This window comes from Haemaphysalis longicornis, unplaced genomic scaffold (genome assembly GCF_048455015.1).
Source record: "Haemaphysalis longicornis isolate Haplotype H1 unplaced genomic scaffold, Haemaphysalis longicornis Haplotype H1 scaffold_6, whole genome shotgun sequence".
Lineage (NCBI taxonomy): Eukaryota > Metazoa > Arthropoda > Arachnida > Ixodida > Ixodidae > Haemaphysalis > Haemaphysalis longicornis.
The window spans coordinates 65,238,741-65,259,052 of record NW_027526407.1 but is presented as its reverse complement, the minus strand read 5'-3'; the positions used below and the strand labels follow the sequence as shown (position 1 = coordinate 65,259,052).

At 47.3% G+C, this 20,312-nt stretch overlaps 1 protein-coding gene across 2 annotated transcripts in view; it reads left to right on the top strand.

The window, feature by feature from the left end:
- Positions 1–301: 301 nt before the first annotated feature.
- LOC144142849 (aldehyde dehydrogenase 1A1-like) overlaps positions 302–20,312 on the top strand; it is a 49,768-nt gene continuing 29,757 nt past the window's right edge. Inside the window, exons 1-2 of one of the 2 annotated variants that reach the window (XM_077674644.1) lie at positions 302–479; positions 536–647. In XM_077674644.1, the coding sequence (XP_077530770.1) occupies positions 609–647 (39 nt within the window). In that variant the 5' untranslated portion in view covers positions 302–479; positions 536–608. The other variant, XM_077674643.1, reaches the window with a different exon arrangement.

Here is a 20,312-nt window from a genome sequence, read left to right as displayed (position 1 = left end):
AGATATCGCTTGCGCATTGCAGGCGGAGAAAAAAAAAAGAACTGCAGACGCAAAAGTTCTGATGCAAACTTCCAACACACCGAGACCTCGCGTTACGAGCCAAAGAATCATACGCATAAAATCACATTTTTAGTGCAGTGCAGCTGTGAAGGCTTATCTCTGTTCGTTTCCCGGCCACGCCGCTCCTTTCTTTTGTCCTTGGAAGCAGGGAACGCTCCATATACTTCTACTGCATTAACTTTTGCTTTCCCTTTCCTGTGGCGGCATTTTGTTTTGATTGGTTGTGGACTGGGAACGGTGGAGGCAAGTGTATCAAACCGCCCTTTAACAACTGTGAACAGCGGCGGGCGCGGGTCTACGAGGCGACGACTTCATCCAGAGCGTGATGCCATCTGCTGTCAGCTGAATCTTGTTTCTTTTTGCGTGGCAACAGCTGGTCTAGCAAACGCGCTGCTCGATAACATCCGGCGGCCCTGTAGGTGAGTCCAACCCAAAAGCGCGTACTCCTCCCGACGGAAACTCTCCACTGTTTCAGTTTGCGTGCGGGAATAGCCCTTCGCAGCGTCCTTGTTATCGAGACGCAATTTTTATATTAAGACGACGTCGTAATGGCCCCTACGCGGAATCCCGAAGTGAAGTTTACGCAGGTAAGGGGATTGTTTTCCTCCGCCACATTTTATACTTACTGTCGTAGTGTGTGCCAGGCGCCGAAGAATTGCAACTGAATACATAGCCCCAGGCATTGCGGGCATGTGCTAGGCCTCAGCTAAATATCCCGTGCCATCTCCACTAACGTGAAACCTGGGGATGGGCGAAGCATGCAGTGTATAAGTGTAGTATTGGCACTTTGGCGTTTCTGCCAACGGAGATGAAACCGTTTGGGGTATAGATATACAGCTTTGCTCTAAAAGTCTCCTGCCTTTGTAGCACGAAGCTCTCCAGCGCGAGGCGTAAGCGATTTCCCCGGTGTTTTTATACGCGTTACGTTCTAGCGCGAGGCGTAACCGTGTTTTCCGGTGTTTTAGTACCGGTACTACATGTGACTATGATTACGACGACGACAGGAGACGCCAACCACCCCAGCCTCTAAGGGGGTTCGCCTTTAAAAGAAGGCGGTTGGCAAGGGGGTTCGCCTTTAAAAGAAGGCGGTTGGCAAGGGAATTCGCCTTTAAAAGAAGGCGGTTGGCAAGTTGTAGTTTCGAGGGGTCGTTCGAAGTTGAGGAAGAAGAGGTTCGTGCTGCGGCCTTCACGGGGCTCGCTTCTCTGTAGATACGTGTGTTAAATACACCGTCCTTTTCAAGTATTCCTCTTTAGCTGAGCCCTAGCAGATGGCCACAATGATTGGGGCTATGTATTAACTGCCCATTCTTCGGCGGCTGACACACACAGTGACAATACTCCTAAGTAAAGAAATTCGGTATCATTGTCACCTGTGAGTTAGCTTGTTCGCTCTCGTCTTACTAAGGAACGCGAATATTACTAAAATATGAGCAGGAGATAACTGCAACAAAGCACGCAAAATCTTGCGAGTTGTTCCTATTCAGAATTTTGTCTTTCTACGCTGTTCACATTTCAGTCAAGTTTTCTTTGTGTTTCGTGTATCTGTTGGAGTCTTTCAGCTGTCGACAGGGGATTGACTTTAGGCCCAAGTGTTCCACGCCTCTCGGTCTTGCGTCAGACATTCTACAGAAGAGACATTTCTCCCATAAAACTCGCCGAATTTTTTCTGAAGAGCATGGAGAAACACCTTAACCTCACGCGCTACCCTGCCAAATGACCACCACCGGTTGGCGATTCGCCCTAGGCCGCAAAAAGATGAAGAACGTTTGCTTGACGCTACCAGGACCGCGTAGAAGCAACTCTCCAGTTTGTGAGGGCATTATTTTTAGTTTAGGCTCGATTTGAAACTGTCTTCGACGCCGCCGCATTAAGCCTAACCCGGTGGTTGGCACGTGTAATGTCTGAGGAGCACTAAGCGGGGTCGGGTGCGGCAGCGGAAGCTTTGTGCATCCTTAACGGGAAACGGGGCTCTTGGCGACGTGTTGGAGACGCAGATCTGCTACAACGAAGGAGATTGTTCCAGTTTTAACGATAAAAAAGGGGGAGGGGGGTTGGTAGAAGGATTAACCAGGCACGAGAGACAAGAAAACAAGGCAAAAGTTTCGACTCCGCAGCAACTACAGGAAACAACTCCAAAGAGGCCCACTTCAAAACCACAGCGAGAAACACCTTGACCTCAGCCGCTGCCCTGTTAAATGATCACTAGAGCTTGGGAATTCACTCAAGGAACGCGGTCGGCTTTGGCTCGGTGAGCCGGGCACTAGGAAGACCACGGCAGCAGCCCCCATTATCTTCACTCCAATCCTAGAGTTGTGGGAGGCCGCGCTGTTCAGCTCGGGCCTGGAGGACACGCGGCGGTTAATGGTCCGGGCAAGCAGGACAGCAGCCGCCGCAGAAGCCCTGAGCTGAGGTCTTCTCCCGCTTTAGAGAGAGAACCTGCCTTCATTTGAAATAAAGTTTCACAATCAACTCTCGGCGGAAAGCGCCCTTAAAGGGGCGAACTTGACATGCCTGAAAGCCGAAACCGGCGTCTGCATCGACGTGACGTAGAACATGTGCATCGCCGCATGCCACCTGCAAAATCTACTCCCATGTCGAAACGACGACGCCGGGGGGAACCAGAAGCTTTCTTATCAGGATGATTGACTGCACTGTGTCTAGTGAGTTACTGGTACGGGCATTCAATAGCTTTCCCTAGCGTTCAACGAAACCACGCCACGCTGTTTCACCGACTACGGCTTGGCGTAGCCTCTACCCGTCGCTACAAGCACCTCATTGGCGTTACGAGAGCGGTGTACCAGAGACTATTTAGCATGTTCTCTGCCACTGTCCACGCTATGCGCATCCTCAAGAACAATTAGCGAGATCATTGGCCCGTTTGGACTGCCGTGAGGTGTCGGAGGAAGTACTGCTAGGACCTTGGCCACACGCGCAGCGTTCTCACAAGGCATTTAAAGCTGTGCTGACATTTCTGCGCAGCAGCGGCCTGTCAGCGATATTGCAGTTGAGACCCCTCCGGCTGAACTTTAACACATGCACAGTATAACTATAGGCACCTTCTGTACATAGCCATTTATTCATTTCTCCGCCAACTTCATCTCTCTCGTCCTCTATCCACGCTCTTTCCTCCACTTTCCCTTCCCACACACAGAATAGCTGGCCAGATATACTACCATCAGGCCGAGCTTTCTGTGTTTTTTTCGATAAAATTCCTCTCTCTCTCTCAACCATCGTCGTCACTAGATGGAGGGGTGCGTTTTCCTTCTTATATTGCACGTCCACGCGCCCCTCTCCACACCAAAACTTCTCCGACCATGTGGGAATGGCGAAATCGGAGAGACGTGGGCTTCGCAACGTGATGGACTCGGGTTCAATTCGGACCACGGAAAGAGATCTAATTTTTCTTCACTTCCCCCCACAATCCCCATCATCGTCCGAGAAAGTTGGCTTTCCTGCGGTGAGTTTTGGCCGGACTGCAGACGACATCAACGAGAAGCTGAAAGGTTTACTTTAAAAGCAGCGATGCAAAATACTCAGCTAAACGCCGAAAGAGGGACCCACCAGGACAGTCTCTTACAACTTGTGCGCCGCAGTCGCCTATGGCGCCCCATGGAGCAAGCTTTGGATCCATAACACGAATACGTAAGCTGCTGCCGCCTCTGAACGCCGTGGTTTTTAGTCGTAGCGGTAAAAGGTTACAAAGTACTCTTCTAAGCGAAGCTTATATGGCCATGGTTCCATGTATTTTTCATGACTGCGAACAAGATCTCCCAAGGACCCAAGTGTATTTTAAGTGCAAGGCGTTGGACTATGAACGTCCCAGTATGTACACTATTACCATACAGTAATCACCAAAGTCGCAAATCATTAAATGTATTTAGATCTCAAGCCTAAAACAATAGAATTTTTAAAGACTGCAGTCACTTTTTAGGATACTTAAACCAGAAAGGTTTGGTCTCTCTGTATGCCTGTCCTTTGGCTCAGCCATGCAGCCAAAAGGTAAAAGAATACTTCAACAAGAGGTTTATATAGCCAAAACTTTCACCGTCATCATCATCGTCGTCGTCGTCGTCGCCATCATCATCAGCCTGTCTACGCCCACTGCAGGGCAAAGGCCTCCCATAGATCTCCAATTATCCCGGTCCTGTGCGAACTGCAACCACTTTATCCCCGCAAACGTCTTGATGTCATCTGCCCATCTAACTTTCTGCCGCCCCCTGCAACGCTTGCCTTCTCTAGGGATCCACTCTGTTACTCTCAATGACCAACGGTTATCTTCCCTTCGGATTACATGCACTGCCCACACCCATTTCTTCGTAATTTCTACTAATATGTCCTCAACACGCGTTTGTTGTCTGACCCACTCGCTCTCTTGTTGTCCCTCGAAGTTACACTTATCATTTTTTGTTCCATGTCTCGCTGAGTTGTCCTTAATTTAAGTTGAACCCTTTTAGTGAGCCTCCAAGTTTCTGCTGCATAGGTGAAACTTTCGCGAACCACTAAAGTTGAATACATACTTTGTACATCTCAATATTGTTGAGCAAAAAGAAAGCATGCATATTTATTGCCAAATAACAATGCACAACTGGTATTCAAAGTGTTCTAATTGAAAATGAATTTTTGCCTAATATTTGCAATAAAAAATAAATATTACGCGTTTAAAACAATGCTTTTACCGAAAAATACAAAATGGCTGGTGCGACCCTAGACCTCGTGGCAGTGTTCTAATTAGAAGTTCAATAGTAAAAAAAGGTTCCAGTAGATGGCGGGAGTGGTGGAACGCGGGAAAATTTAACTGACTTTATCAAACCTCCTCCGTGTTTATCGTCGGAGAATCGAAAGAAAGGGAAACATCATGAGAGGCGGGACGGGGAGAAAAGAGCGGCATTTACGCGGCCGAGGTGGCAAAGGACTATTATTTTCCCGAGACATTTGCTTTTAAATGAGCAGATATACGCTGACAATATCTTAGGATGGAGGTTAAAAAGTAAATTTTAACCAATCGCCCATCCCAGAGAATAATAATAAGTTTGTGCCGGTGACCTACAGCGCGAACCCCTGCACCTAATTGGTAGTCACGCGATATTTGTGGATGCTGTAAATCATATTACATCAAACTAACTGCTGCTGCTTGTGAAGCAGCTCGGAATTCTGCAGTACCCAGCAGCTTGCGGGGGGAGTCATTTAAAAGAGAGTAATGACCAGCTCAGCAGAATCCTCAAATGTAACCGGAACAATTAGTCGGACAACTTCAAAAGGACGTAGAATGGGGCTAGTTGGTGATGTCTCATGTTCAATTGCGCTACTTATACAAAGACAAATAGGACGCTAACAGGACTCGGTCGAGGACTGAGACGAGGCGCCTCGTCGCAGTACTGTTAGCGTCCTATTTGTATTTGTATACGTAGCGCGATTCAATATAAAAGTCGGACAAGTCATTACGGCTATCAAGAATAGCTGTGCCAGAATATAGAGAACCTCGCACTGCTGCAAAAAATTGTCCTTGACGAGAACTTCGCACGTGGACGCAGAAATGGTTAGCGACCGTCCACGGAACCTAGAAAGCCGGACGCCTTGCTGGCTGGAAGGCCGCAATTTTATGGACATCTGCCCACTCCTTCCTGAGAGGCAACGAGCACGTCCGCGCAGGCCGCGCAGGAGACACAGGAACCCGCACCACCCACCATCTCCCCCTAATATACAAGACACTTCTATAGGCTCAGTAGAACATTCCCGGCACCGCACCCGGAGCTCACAAAGAACGAAGAAACCACACTCACGCTAAAACAGACAAACACGTTTCCCCACCCAGCCACGAAGCATTGGTTATACCACCCACAATTCAACACAGTTCAACCAAAACAACAGCCATGCAGCAAAGCTGGGGAATGTGTTGACGTGTTCATTTTTGCAACTCCATTCTGGGATTTAGTATTTTTTGGAACTTGCACCCCTTTTTACTCCCTGTAGTGCACAAAACTCAGTACATTCCACCTTGACGAGTGGCTCAGCAATTTTCCCTCATTCCTTTATGCTATTGTTTAATTTAAGTGTTCCTAGCAAACAGGGAGAAAAGGAATATTCTTGTGCTAAAAATTCAGGCAAAGAAGTAATTTCAGCAAAGACGTGGTTGAGCTTTTATGTCTAACAAAAAAATTACTCCCACCTCCCCTCGCGGGAACCGCTGTGTAGATGCGACGCATGGGGGGTTCCGTTGTTGTTTCCGTTAGGTTGATTCTCCCATCGCGTGAAACGTGCCGTGAACCCCCTGGCACGGCTATGACGCAACGTGGCGCGGCTATGACGCAACACAATCTAACACAATCCATTTTAATCCAATCCAATCCAAATCCAATCCAATCCGATCCAAGCCAAGCCAAGCCAAGCCAAGCTAAGCCAAGCCAAGTCAGTCCAATCGAATGCAATCCAATGCCCCTCTCGAGAGAGTGTTCGCTATCGGAGAGGAGAGGGGGTGAGTGGCGGAGAGTGCAGCTCACGCGGCGAGGAGAATGGGGGAGGGGTGTGGACGGACAACAACAACGCCGTATGGAGGGACAAGGCGAGTGAATGAGATGCAGTCGCATCTAATACTTAACTTAAGGCCATCCCTTTTAGTACGGCACACAAGCTTGCGGGCACCCAAGGATTACCAAACATTTAATGCAGAAAACAAGGATGTGCGAGTTAGTTTTTTTTGCCATCAGTTAGAGATGCCGTAGCAGGTTCACTCTCTCCCTCGGCTGGCCGTGTTAGCAAATTTCTGCTTCCCAGTGAACGTTAGTGGGAAGCAACAGGAAAGCTTCAGAAAGTACGGCTAGATGCCTTGGTGGACGCGTATCGCCAATAGTTCACGGGGGGTACTATTAATGACTTTGAATTAGATATGGTTACTGTTGCGTTATGAGTGCCGCAGGGATACTTTTTGGGTCCCCTGCTTTTCATTTTTGTAGGCCACAAACAGCATTAACTTTTTATCTCAGTTGCGGCTGTAGCTCCTCATTTTAAAGGGATAAAAAAATGAAGCGATGCTGCCTTGCACGAACGGTACATTTAGAAAAATAAAGGCCTTGTGGCATGCCAGGAATCACGATGCCCTATTTTCCAAAAAAATAGACAGTGAATGTTCACCCCGGTTTGTTACTTTATAGCTTTTGTTGGTGTTGCGAAGGCCGTTTGCGCGATGTTTTTAGCAGAGCAGCTGTTGTTACTGGCCGTAACTCCACCGTTGCAGGAAGAAATACCAACGAAATCATGCGAGAGAGAGAGAGAGAGAGAGAGAGAGAGAGAGAGAGAGAGAGAGAGAGAGAGAAGGAACTTTATTTGAGCCCAAACTGGTAGAAGGAAGGGGGTCACAGGGAGAAAGCCACCTGGCCTTCCCCGTTAAATGGCGGCCATGAGCCCGTGGGCCCTAGCGGCATCTTCCGCCAGCTGGACGAGTAGTTGTTGTAAGTCGGGCTAAGCCCTAAGCAAGGCGGCCTCCCATTGCTCTTGAGTCCTGATGTTTAATGCTCTATTAGGTGAACGAGGTTTCTGTAGGCATGCCCATATGATGTATTGTAGAGTGGCTTTGTCTGCACACCACTTGCATCTGTCGGAGTACGTGTCTGGGTAATATCGGTTGTAGAGAACGGGGTTGGGGAAGGTGTTACTGTATTCGTCTCCACGCAACCGACTGCCATCGGTTGAGGGAAGAGTGTGGTGCAGGGTACTTGAGGCGGCTCAACCTATAGTGGTGCGTAATCTCCCTGTACGTGGCCAGCCTGTCTCTGCTCCCCGTGAACGTATGCCCGATATCTCCGTCGAGGTCAGCCTAGTTGCCGAAATCTCGGGCTGCCTCGTGAGTCAGTTCATTCCCCGGCAGGGACGAGTGTGCTGCTGTCCATACAAGCGAACAAGCCTGCATCTGTCGCCAATAAACGTCGAAAGAATTTTGGCCGCTGGCAGGGATATTCGTCCCGCCAGGAAGTTTCTTATTGCCGTCTTGGAATCAGGCACAATAATTTTGGCTGCCGTGCTAGCTATTGCGAGCGCAATAGCCGCTTCCTCCACCACCTCAGGGTGCGCCGTCAGGATTGTGCCCGAGGTCACTGAGTTTCATTGCTGGTCTACCACGGCTACGGCCGCAGCCGGTCGGTCGTGATAATCCGCAGCATCCACATAGAGGACACATAGAGCCACACATAGAGCCACACAGAGCCACACAGCTGCCGGTGCAATGCAGAAGCTCTCGATCGGCTCTTCGGAGCGCGAACACCAGCTAAGGGCTATCCAGCGGCTCGAGGCTGCACTGGGCAAGCAACGGCGAAAGGAGAACCCGCACTCCTCTCGGCCTCCTCCTGCGGGAGCGAGGGCTAGGGGAGACAGCGGCGGCACTCCAAGTAGCCCGCGCCGACCAGACGCAGGCCTCGGGGTCGGCCCGACGCCGCAGTGAGCGGCGAAGACTACGGGACGGTGAAGCCCTGCGAGCAGTAGTATTAACTCTATGCCTGCGAGGCCTGACCCGTCCCCGACTGCAGGAGATCCAATAAAGTCCTTTCTCTCTCTCTCTCTGGCGGTTTTTCTGTCTTGATGATGATCCGGGTGCATATTTCGTGGTATGGGAGAACAATGGGTGTATGGTCGAGTGCTGTCATCCAGAGAGCATTTGATACCGTGTTGAGAGGCGAAGGAGATGCGCAGGGACCTTAGAATTGCGCGGCCAGTCTCTTTGCACGAGAGCCTGTGCAGCTGCGCCATCCTTTGTGCTTCTACTAGCTCTTCCAGGGTATTGTGCACCCCCATTGCTTGGAAGCGCTCCATCGATGCCATGACGGGTATTCCTACAGCTTGCTTAACCTGTAGGAAATAATGCGAGCTTGTGAGTGCGGGCCTTGTGGCGACAACCAAGCGTCCTCGGCACGCGCAGTGGTTTAGAAAAAAAAATTTCCCCGCATTTCCCCGAGGGGAAGAATGTGAAAATGCGAATGCAGGAGTTGAATTTGCGCGGTTCGGTAATGTTTGCGAAAGAGAGATCACACACACACACACAACTACAAAGAAAGAAAGATTCATTTATTCACAGACACCTATTTGTATTGTCGTTGTACTTGATTGCTAGAGCGGATCTCAGCTTTGAAATTTCGCGTCAGTACTCCTTTAAGCGGGTGCATTAGCCCTTCTCACGCCCGATTCCTGGCCAATCCCCCACCTGGGTATGTGCCATGCACAGACACCTATTTGTGTTGTCGTTGTACTTGATTGCTAGAGCGGTTCTCAGCTTTGAAATTTCGTGTCAGTACTCCTTTAAGCGGGTGCATTAGCCCTTCTCACGCCCGATTCCTGGCCAATCCCCCACGTGGGTATGTGCCATGTCAGCGGCCAGGCAGCGCGCGCCCATCTCCTCCCGTTGCCAAGGAAGACGAGGAGATTCCTGGCCAATCCCCCACGTGGGTATGTGCCATCTCCCCCCGTTGCCAAGGAAGACGAGGAGCGCGCGCACCCGCAGCTGTTGCTATGTGGACGGACGGCGGTCAACGGAATTCAGGGTCGCTTATAAAGTGCATTCGCACTTAAAAAAAGCAACAGCAGGGAAAAACCCCGAGGAGCGTGAAAAAGGCGAGCACGCGCGGCGACCACGTAGTCCTCGGCTCGCGCAGTGGCCTTAGCGAAAAGAAAAGGTAAACTCCAGTGCTGTCGTGAAGTGCTACGACGCATGCAAAAAAAAAAAACTCCAGCGTTAATGGTAAAGTTGAAAAGACTCCCTGCTTGAGACAGGCCACCGCGGCCATCTCTTTAAGCCATTATGAATGATTGGAGACATGGCTACAAGTGTGCCCATTCTTCCCGAGACAGTTTGCAGATCCCGCCACCGCCGCCTCGAGTTGATGGCGAAGAGCTGGCGGAAGTCTACAATGCTGAGGGTGACTATGTATCTATCACTCGCCGCGAAGAAGACGACGATATCTTCGATGCATATGACGACAATTACTGGCACCGAAACTATGAAAATAAAGAATGATACTGAAACTTAACTGTGTGTCCGGGAATGCTCACCTACAAAAGCTTCGCCATTCAAGTTGCACGTCAGTGCAAGCTTCCCTTAATTTTTCCTACCGTGTTTCCTGCTGCATGCCGGGAAGTAGGTTAGCGCATGGAAGCCAGCTGTATAGGACCAAGACGAAAAGGGTACCATGTCAAGAAGCACGGGGCTCCTATCCCCCCCCCCCAAAAAAAAAAAATTAAGCCATAGTCATTGCGGTTGATCGATTTTGCTTTACTATTTTGTTCCGAAGCTTCTTTACGTGATATTCAGCTGCTACACTTACTTGCACCTCCAGAGGCAATTGAAGTGGCGCATTACGGTAAGAGGTGTCTGGACAAATCTAATTGTGATTCTACAAGCAACGTTTGTGCTCTAGTAGATAAATAACCGTTTTACAACCAAGTGGCACCTAAGAAGGACACTGCTTGAGAAACACTGTTTGAGAAACTATAGACGTTGCCTTGCTAAGTAACTCCGGGGAGGAATTGCAAAGCATGCTTTCCGCACCGGCGAACAGAGTAGAACCGTGGGCCTGAAAATTAATATGCAGAAAACTAAAGTAATGATCAATAACCTCGGGACAGCACAGCGGTTTGAGATAGGTGGCGAGGCAGTGGAAGTGGTATGCGAATATATCTACTTAGGCCAAGTTGTGACCCCAGATCCCAACCATGAGGCAGAGATAGTTAGAAGGATCAGAATGGGGTGGGGTGCATATGGCAGACATTCTCAGATAATGAATAGCAGCCTACCATTGTCGCTGAAGAAGAAAGTGTATGACAGCTGCATCTTACCGGTACTCTCCTACGGGGCAGAAACCTGGAGGCTCACTAAGAGGGTTCAACTTAAATTGAGAATGCCTCAGCGTGCAAAGGAGCGCAAAATGATAGGTGTAACATTAAGGGACAAGAAGAGAGTGGAGTGGGTCAGGGAACAAACACGTGTTAAGGACATATTAGTAGAGATTAAGAAAAAGAAATGGACGTGAGCAGGGCATGTAATGCGAAGGCAAGATAACCGCTGGTCATTAAGGGTAACAGAGTGGATCCCTAGAGAAGGCAAGCGCTGCAGGGGGCGGCAGAAAGTTAGATGGGCAGATGAGATCAATAAGTTTGCGGGGATAAATTGGCCACAGTTGGTACAGGACCGAGGTAATTGGAGAATAATGGGAGAGGCCTTTGCCCTGCAGTGGGCGTAGATAGGCTGATGACGATGATGATGATGATGATGATGATGATAGACGACATCAGTGAGATGCTGAAAGCTTCGCTTTAATAAAAAGATTGAGCAAGTTTGTCGCATGAGCTCATTATTATTATTATTATTAACGCAATCAAAAATACAGTAATATCTCACAGTGATCACCATTTCCTTGTCACTGGGGACTTTAACGCACCGGGGATTTCTTGGGAGACTCAGCGGGTCAGTCAGGCGTCTCAACCAATATCTCCGAAGTGTGACTTTCTATTTGATTTTATTTCCTTTACTTCCTTGCAGCAGTGCAACCTCATTAGGAATTCATGTGGGAACGTCTTAGATTTGTGTCTGACTAGCTTGGAAGCTGTCGTCGTCTCGCGCAGTGATACTAACCTTGTAAAACCGGACACGTTTCATCCGTCATTACATATTTCATTGCCTAACGTATCTCTCTTTCATTACAGTCCCCCTGTTTGCACACCAGGAAGCAGTAGTTACGACTTTGCTCGTGGTGACTACATTGGTTTATTTCACTTTCTTAGTAACACTGATTGGTCACCAATAGGTAACCTGAACGAAGTTGATGAACAGACCAATTTTTTTTACTGAAGTTGTTCATGATGGCTTGAGGAGCTTTGTTTCCCGAAAATTTGAAAAGAAAGGCAATTTTCCGCGTTGGTTTTCTGCTGAACTTAAACGAGCTTTGGGGAGGAAAAATCGAGCGCACAAGCAAGCTAAGAAAACAGGGCAGGAAAGGTGGCAGAATGAGTTTCGTCAACTCGGATCTCTTTGTAAATGTCTGGTTAGGCGCGATAGGTCGAATTACATTGCCGCGGTTGAGGCTGATGCAACACGCAATGCAAAAGCTTTCTGGGGCCACGTCCGTTCTCAAACATGTGAAAATTCACCTGGGAACATTAACCTCATCGATGAACGAGGAGAGAGCATATCGGACGCTGCCAATGCATTTGCGCGACAATTCCGTTCCACTTATGGCAACAACAGTGCAGCTTGCCCCCCTCCACAATCTCTAGGTTACTGTAAAAACTCAGAAGTGTTGGTTTCGGAAAGTCTCGTTTTGAAAGCTCTGAAACAATTGAAATCGTCATTTTCATGCGGCCCTGACGGCATTCCTTCTGCCGTACTGAAAGCGTTTGGTGATATCTTAGTTCCAGTATTGACGTGTATATTTCAAACTTCTCTCAAGTCTGGCAAGTTCCCCTCTCGATGGAAGAATGCAAGGGTTGTTCCTGTATTTAAGAGAGGTTCAAAATTGGACCCCACGAACTACCGACCGATATCTATTCTATGTGCTGCTTCTAAATTGTTTGAGTCAATACTTCATAAACTACTCACATTCAGTATAAATACCACATTAATACCTGAACAGCATGGTTTTTTCGCGGGCCGATCGACCACTACCAATCTCGTCACCTTCATGCTGCATGCTTCGGAAGCTGTGCAAGGGAGAGGTCAACTTGATGTAGTCTACTTTGATTTAAGCAAGGCTTTTGATGTCGTCTGCCACGAGCTCTTAGCCAAAAACCTATCTGAGCTTGATATACAACCATCCCTGATATCTCTTATATGCAATTATCTATGTGATAGGTCATGTTTCGTGCATGTAAATGGAGTCTTCTCTTTTCTATGAGGTCACCAGTGGTGTCCCTCAGGGCTCAGTGCTCGGGCCACTTCTCTTCGCAATATCTCGCGGCAATATTTAATGATTGTAATTTTCTTTTATATGCCGATGATGTAAACATTGTAGGATCTCTTTGAAAGGGTTACAGCCGCATCGACATCGAGCGCCATAGGCCTGGTGTGGCCAGCCATTACCTGGACAAATACGGGTGAGAATCTCGGCAGCGATCACGATATCGTAGAGATCAGGACGAAATCAGACAACTTTAGAAGCAAGGCAAGAAAACAAAAGATCACTAATTGGGACGTTTTTCGAGAAAAGCTAAGAGAAACAGAAGAAATAGAAGACATAGACATCTGGTGTCATAACATAAGAGAAGCTCTCAAAGAGTCCACCAAGGAATTTGGACAAGAGAGCGAATACCTGTGTGTCGACAACCATCTGATCAGTCTATGGAACAAGAAACAAAAGCTAACTAAGCGATGGAAAAAGAAAAGACACAACAAGAAGCTAAAAGCAAGAATTAAAAAGATCACGAATCTAGCTAGGAAGTACGCGATACAACTCGCGAATCAGAATTGGCAAGACTTCTGTGACACACTCAAGAATACCCTAAATACCTCGAAGACATGGGCAATAATTAATGGTATGCTCAATCCGGAGACAACAAGAAGAGAAACCGGGCACAACATCAACAGAGTAGCCAAAGGTTTCGAAGGCACCAACGAGGAACTAATTAGAGCCCTAAAAGACAGATTTGAACTGAATGCGAAAATTCCACCCTCTACAAGAGAATACCGAGGTTCCCAAAATGCAAAGCTCGACAGTGACATCACAAAAGAAGAAGTGTATCAAGCCATCCTTGCCAGCAAACGAAAGAGTGCGCCAGGAGAAGATGGAATTGACAATAACATACTCAGGAACCTAAATGACTCACAACTGGAAGCATTAGCTGCATACATAAATGAAAAGCTATGGAAGCCGAACCGATTACCTATGCAATGGAAACACTCGAGAATTACGACAATACCCAAACCAGGGAAGCCACCAGCTATTGAAAATCTACGACCCATATCCCTAACCTCGTGCGTAGGAAAGGTGTACGAAAGAATTATCACGACAAGGCTTCAAAAGCACTTGGAGGAAAACAACATGTTTCCACACTGTATGATTGGTTTCCGCAGTGGACTATCCACTCAAGATGCCTTTCTACAGCTGAGACACGACATCCTCAATCGCAATGACGACTACGATCAAATTGTATTAGCCCTGGACCTGAAAGGGGCATTTGACTACGTATCGCATGAGGCAATATTGAAGGCAGCTGAAAAGGCAGGATGCGGCAAGAAAGTTTATGATTACATCAGAAACTTCCTGTCAAACAGAACAGCCACGATTGGCATTGGAAACACTAGATCCGAACCTTTCGAAATGCCTAACAGGGGAACTCCACAAGGGGCCATCATCTCCCCAGTGCTGTTCAACCTGACAATGATTGAAATAGCCAAGAAATTAGAAGAGAAAGAACACATCGGCAAATCAATCTACGCAGATGACATCACCATCTGGACCAAAAGTGGAACCCTCTCAGAAAAACTACTGATCCTACAAGAAACAATCAACGAGCTACAAGAGCCAATACGAAGAAATGGCCTAAAATGTGCCCCGGAAAAAACTGAACTCATTAGAATAAGACCCTCCAAAGAAGAAATTCCCTCTGGAAGCATAGTAATTGACAACCAAAACATTCTCTTCAAACCGACGATAAGAATATTAGGCATGCACATACAAAACGACAACAAGGCCACCACTACCTTGGACAAGCTAAAGAAAACAACACAACAACTGGCTAGAGCCATCCGAAGAATCACAAGAACAAGAAAAGGCATGAGAGAAGAAGACACTCTCAAGCTGGTGCAAGCATTAATAATGAGTAGAATTACTTACAGCTTACCGTACCACCACATCGACGCAAATCAACATGAGAGGGTCGACGCACTCATCAGAACAGCCTACAAGGCAGCTCTCGGTCTTCCCATATACACCTCAAATGAGAAATTCTACAAGTTGGGAGTGTGCAACACCTTTCGGGAGGTCACAGAGACTCTTCTAGAAGCCCAGAAAGAACGACTACTGAATACCAAGACTGGAAGAGAAATACTGAGAAGAGCCGGGTACTCTGTCCACTCAGAGTACATACAGAGAACGACAGAACTTTCTCCTCAACAAAGAGCAAGCCTCAAAATTGCACCGATTCCCCGAAAAATGAATCCCACATACAACAAAGGAAGAAGACTAGCACGAACAAGATACATAAGGAAGACATACGGCAAAGACCCGGACGCAGTCTACACCGACGCGGCAACTAACAGCCGTGGCAACGCCTCAGCGGTGGTAGTCAACTGCGACGGGAAAGCTCTAGACTTCCTAATGAGCAACAAACAGAGCATACAAGAAGCCGAAACCACCGCCATCCTAATGGCCATAAGGTGGGGCGAGCACAAAAAGGAAAATCTCACCATAATTACTGACTCCACGAGAGCAATTAGAAACCTAATTTGCGGAATAATTCCTAAAACAGCAAAGAATATAATGCCTCTGACACCGAAAGGCAAACACAAAATAATATGGACCCCGGCCCATCAGGGACTGGAAGGAAATGAAAAAGCCGACTCCCTCGCGAGGCAAATCATGGACCGCGGGGAGTCTGAGCATTCATACGCCCTTCCTCCATACAGTGCGGCTACCGACCGACTCCGGTTATGCCGACTAAGCAGAAAAACAATGCCGACACCTCATCTTCTACTAGACGCAGAGGAGGCCAGAAATCTTAGGAAAATTCAGACAAATACCTACCCACATAAGTCTAGATTAGCGCTCATGTTTCCGGATAAGTATAACGAAAAATGCCAGAAATGCCATCAGAAGGCAGACCTCTTCCACACTATATGGAACTGCCCGACCATATGGCAACAGAACAACTACAAGACATCAATAGAGTCCTGGGAAGCGGCACTGTCCAGCTCGGACCTCTCCAGTCAGCGAGAACTGCTGGAAAGAGCCAAGCTAGGGGCTTTCGCCACTGGAGTCCTGGAAATAGGATTCCACCCTTGACTCCACCCCCTCCTCTTCTACCTTTGTGAATAAAGTTTACCACCACCACCACCACCACCACCACCATTGTCTTGAAGGGACAGAGGTCAATCTCCCTGTGTTGGCATCATCGTCATGTCTCGGGCCACATGAGCTCACGCACTGTTTCTTCCTCTTCACTTAGTTCCGCTCTACGTTCCATTTAAGACAGACCTCCATGGTCGCTTCTCTCCCCACTTGACGGTCAAGTTTCGTCCTTGGAGGTCGACGGATCCCACAAACATATTTAAATCTGTTTCCAACTCTGCCAGCTGTTCCGCTCTCCAGAGAGCAATCTCGTCCTTCTCGCATTGGTGCTCATGCAACAAACTCCTCATTAATACATCTAAAACTAAGGTAATGACATACACAAGAAAGACTGACAACATCTTGTTTCCCTATAACATCAACGGTGAATTACTCCCCCGTGTGGTAGAGGTTAATGACCTAGGCGTCACTTTCGACAGTAAACTGAGCTTCTCTCCACATATTCAGGTAATTACTCGTACAGCTCTTCGATCGCTTGGCGTTGTCTGTCGCGTGTCCAAGGAGTTCAAGGAGCCGCTTTCTCTTCTCAAGCTCTACACAACTATATGTCGTCCTCAGCTTGAATATGCATCTGTTGTCTGGAACAGCACGTGCAAAACAAACCGTAAGCTTGTAGAAAGGTCCAAAATAAGTTCATATCTATCTTCAACCATCGCTTTGGCGATAGTAGTAATTATAACCCTGGATCGCCCTCTTCATTGACGCTATCATGCTTAACTTCCAGGCGGAACAAGGCTGATATTCTCTTCCTCTTTAAAATTATGCACGGCATAGTGTCTTGTGGTGAGCTGCTACATGTTCGTCTTTATGTGCCGCAAAAGTGCACCAGGAAACATGATACCTTTTGCAACCCCAATTGTCTGCGTGTCTTGTGCCCTGTGTTCCGACTGCAATGCACGTACAATCGGTACTCGGATTACCTTGATATATTTAATGATTGCCCTACTCTGTTTCGCAAACATGTCTGTGAGTTTGAATTGGCGTAACTGCCAACTTCTCTTATTCTGCATTTGTCTTTTATCCTTGAGTTCATGCACTTAAATGACTTTCATTCCGTAACTTCAACATAAGCTATCCTTTCGTTTTTTTGTATTTTGTATTTTATTTTGTATTTGAGAGATGTGTACATTATGTTTCCTGTGTTTCTGTTTCCGTGCGCCAGCACAAAGGCCCCCCCGGCTGTTCCTGGGCACGCAAATAAATGATTGATTGATTGATTGATTATTATTATTATTATTATTATTATTATTATTATTATTATCTATGTCTACATCTTCTTTGTCTACAAAGAAGATGTAGCCGACACGCCGACGTAGCCGACGGCGACACTTCTTTGTCTACAAAGAAGTGTCGCCGTCGGCTACGTCGGCTCCGCTGCAGTCGGTGTCTTCGGCTTTTCCGACACTGCCTCCCACTCCGTCCCCACTTTCCCCGCTGCAATCTGTGTCTGTGCTTGATCGTAACCCTCCTACTATTGAGAAGAAGCGCCGTAGCCAGGCATGTGTAGGTGCATCGGACACATGTGGACTCGTAGTCGTTCCGCAGCCGAAGCGCCCCAAAGCTATGTTCGTCTCAAAGCTTTCCCCATCCACCACCTCTGCTAGCCTTAATGCCCATCTGTCAACTTTAGGTGTCTCGTCCTTGAGCTGCCGACGACTGAAGACGAAGTTTGACACGTACGCATCCTTTTATATATCCGTCAGTGAAGAGTTTTTCGAGCGCTTGAATGACCCCGCTGTTTGGCCGAAAGACTGCCTCTTTAAGGAGTTTCGAGGCATGTTTCGCGAAGGCATGCTTCACAGCTCTGAGCGCATCACATAAGAAACGCAATGATGACTAGTACTTTGGATGTGTTTTATCAGAATGTGCGCGGTCTTCGTACCAAGGCAACTGACTTCTTTGGTAATGTTCTGGCTTCGTGTTTTCCGTTAATAGCTATCTCTGAAACTTGGTTGTGCCCTGATATTCTGTCCAGCGATTATTTCCCTCAAAATTACCATGTATATCGTAGTGATCGTGCCTTGACGGGAAGCAAACAAAAAGGGGGTGGGGTCCTTCTTGCCGTCGACAAATCTCTCCCGAGTGTGCTTTGTAGTGATATTCAGAATGCAGATGAGTCTGTATGGGTTGAAATTCTTATCTCTAAAACTGAAAAACTTCTTGTTGGGGTTTTTTACATTCCCCCTGATGTAGCTCCTGACGCATTCAATCAGTTAGTTTCCTCCATTGAACAAGAGCTTATTACTCAATGCAACCGCAAGGTCCTCCTTCTTGGAGACTTTAACGCTCCTGGCGTTCAGTGGAGCCATCTATCCTGTTCCCACCATAACCACCACATTGAACAGAAGGGTAATAGATTACTAGATTTTTCGTCTTTCACTTCCATGGCACAGCATAATCACATATAAAACTGCAGTGGAAACATTTTGGACCTGTGTTTTTCGAATTTTGATGATGTTAGTGTGTCACACTCTGATTGTCCTTTAGTTAGACCTGATAGATTTCATCCTCCTCTTTCTATTTCCTGTTCCCTTCCCACAATGCTCCACCATTCCGTAAGTTCCTGCAACACGCAACCTCGCTACGCTTTCGCCCGGGGAGATTACGTTGGGCTGTATGATTACTTTTCTGCTGTCCCTTGGTCGACAGTCATTGACGAACCTGATGTCAATGAACAAGTTGACCGTTTTACTGAGATTGTACTTTTGGGTATGAAGAAATACATCCCGCAATATTTACCAAAGAAGTTCAAATTCCCACACTGGTTTTCTTCTGAATTGCGGGATGCCCTTAAACTCAAAGAACGTGCGCATAGAAAGATGAAGCGCTCTGGTGCGAACCAGTTCACTCAGGAGTTTCGGCGCCTACGTGCCTTATGCAAAATATTGCACAAGCGTGATCATGCTTCGTACCTGGCATCAGTAGAAGCTAAAGCAACCCATCAACCGGGAGCCTTCTGGAAGTACATTCATTCAAGATCTAGTAAAACTAAAGAATCTATTCGTTTACTAGACTCCAACGGCAATGAGGTTGCGGAGGTGGCCGACTGCTTTGCTCGTCAGTTTTCTTCTTTTTTTGGAATTAGCGGTGGCAGTGATAACAGTAGCGCCCCTTGTCACCAGGGCGGTAACTCTGGTTGTTTCCAACTGGATGAGAACATCGTGCGGACCAGTATCAAGCGGCTAAAGCCCTCGCTTTCTTGTGGACCAGATGGTATTCCTGGCGCCATTCTAAAAACGTATGCAAACATATTCGTTCCAGTGTTCACTTCAATGTTTAATAACTGTCTCCGGTCTGGCACGTTCCCTCGCTCATGGAAAATCTCTCGCGTATTCCCTGTATTCAAGTCAGGCCCAAAAACTGACGCCATAAACTATAGGCCAGTCTCGCCCCTTTGTTCTGCCTCTAAACTATTCGAGTTATCTCTTCATATGGTGTTGTCTTTCTCACTTAAACACGTCCTCATTCCTAATCAACATGGCTTTATGCGTGGTCGTTCAACTTCCACAAACCTCGCGTGCTTCATGGAGCAGGCTGTCCCAGCAATCGTTGGTAGAAGCCAGCTTGATGTGGTCTACTGTGACATGAGCAAGGCCTTTGATGTAGTCAACCACTCGTTATTGCTTGCCAAGCTCATTCTGTTAGATGTCCACGCTTCTTTGGTGGGTCTTATACGTTGCTATCTCCAGCAGCGATATTGCTATGTAAGTGTTAACGGTCAAACTTCATTTAGGTACAAAGCAACAAGTGGTGTACCCCAGGGATCTGTTCTGGGTCCCCTTCTTTTCTCCATTTTCATTAACGATGTTGCTTCTGTAATTCAAAATTCTTCTTTTTTGTTGTATGCTGATGATATGAAAATCTTTAGAGAAGTGCGCAATATTCATGACTGTAATTATCTTCAGGCTGATATTGCGTCATTCCATCGTTGGTGCACCAAAAACGACCTAATTTTGAACCCCTCAAAAACGAAAGTTGTCTCCTATAGTAGAAAAACTCAACAGCTGCAATACTCTTATAAAATTGCAAGCACTGCATTGCCGAGGGTGACTGAAATTCGAGACTTGGGAGTACTATTTGATTCTTCTCTGACTTTCTCTTCCCACGTTACACAAATTACCCGTCGCTCTCTTCGATGTCTGGGTGCTGTTTGCAGGTATTCTAGAGAGTTTAAAGGTCCTCTTCCTTTTTTAAAGTTGTATTCGGCTCTCT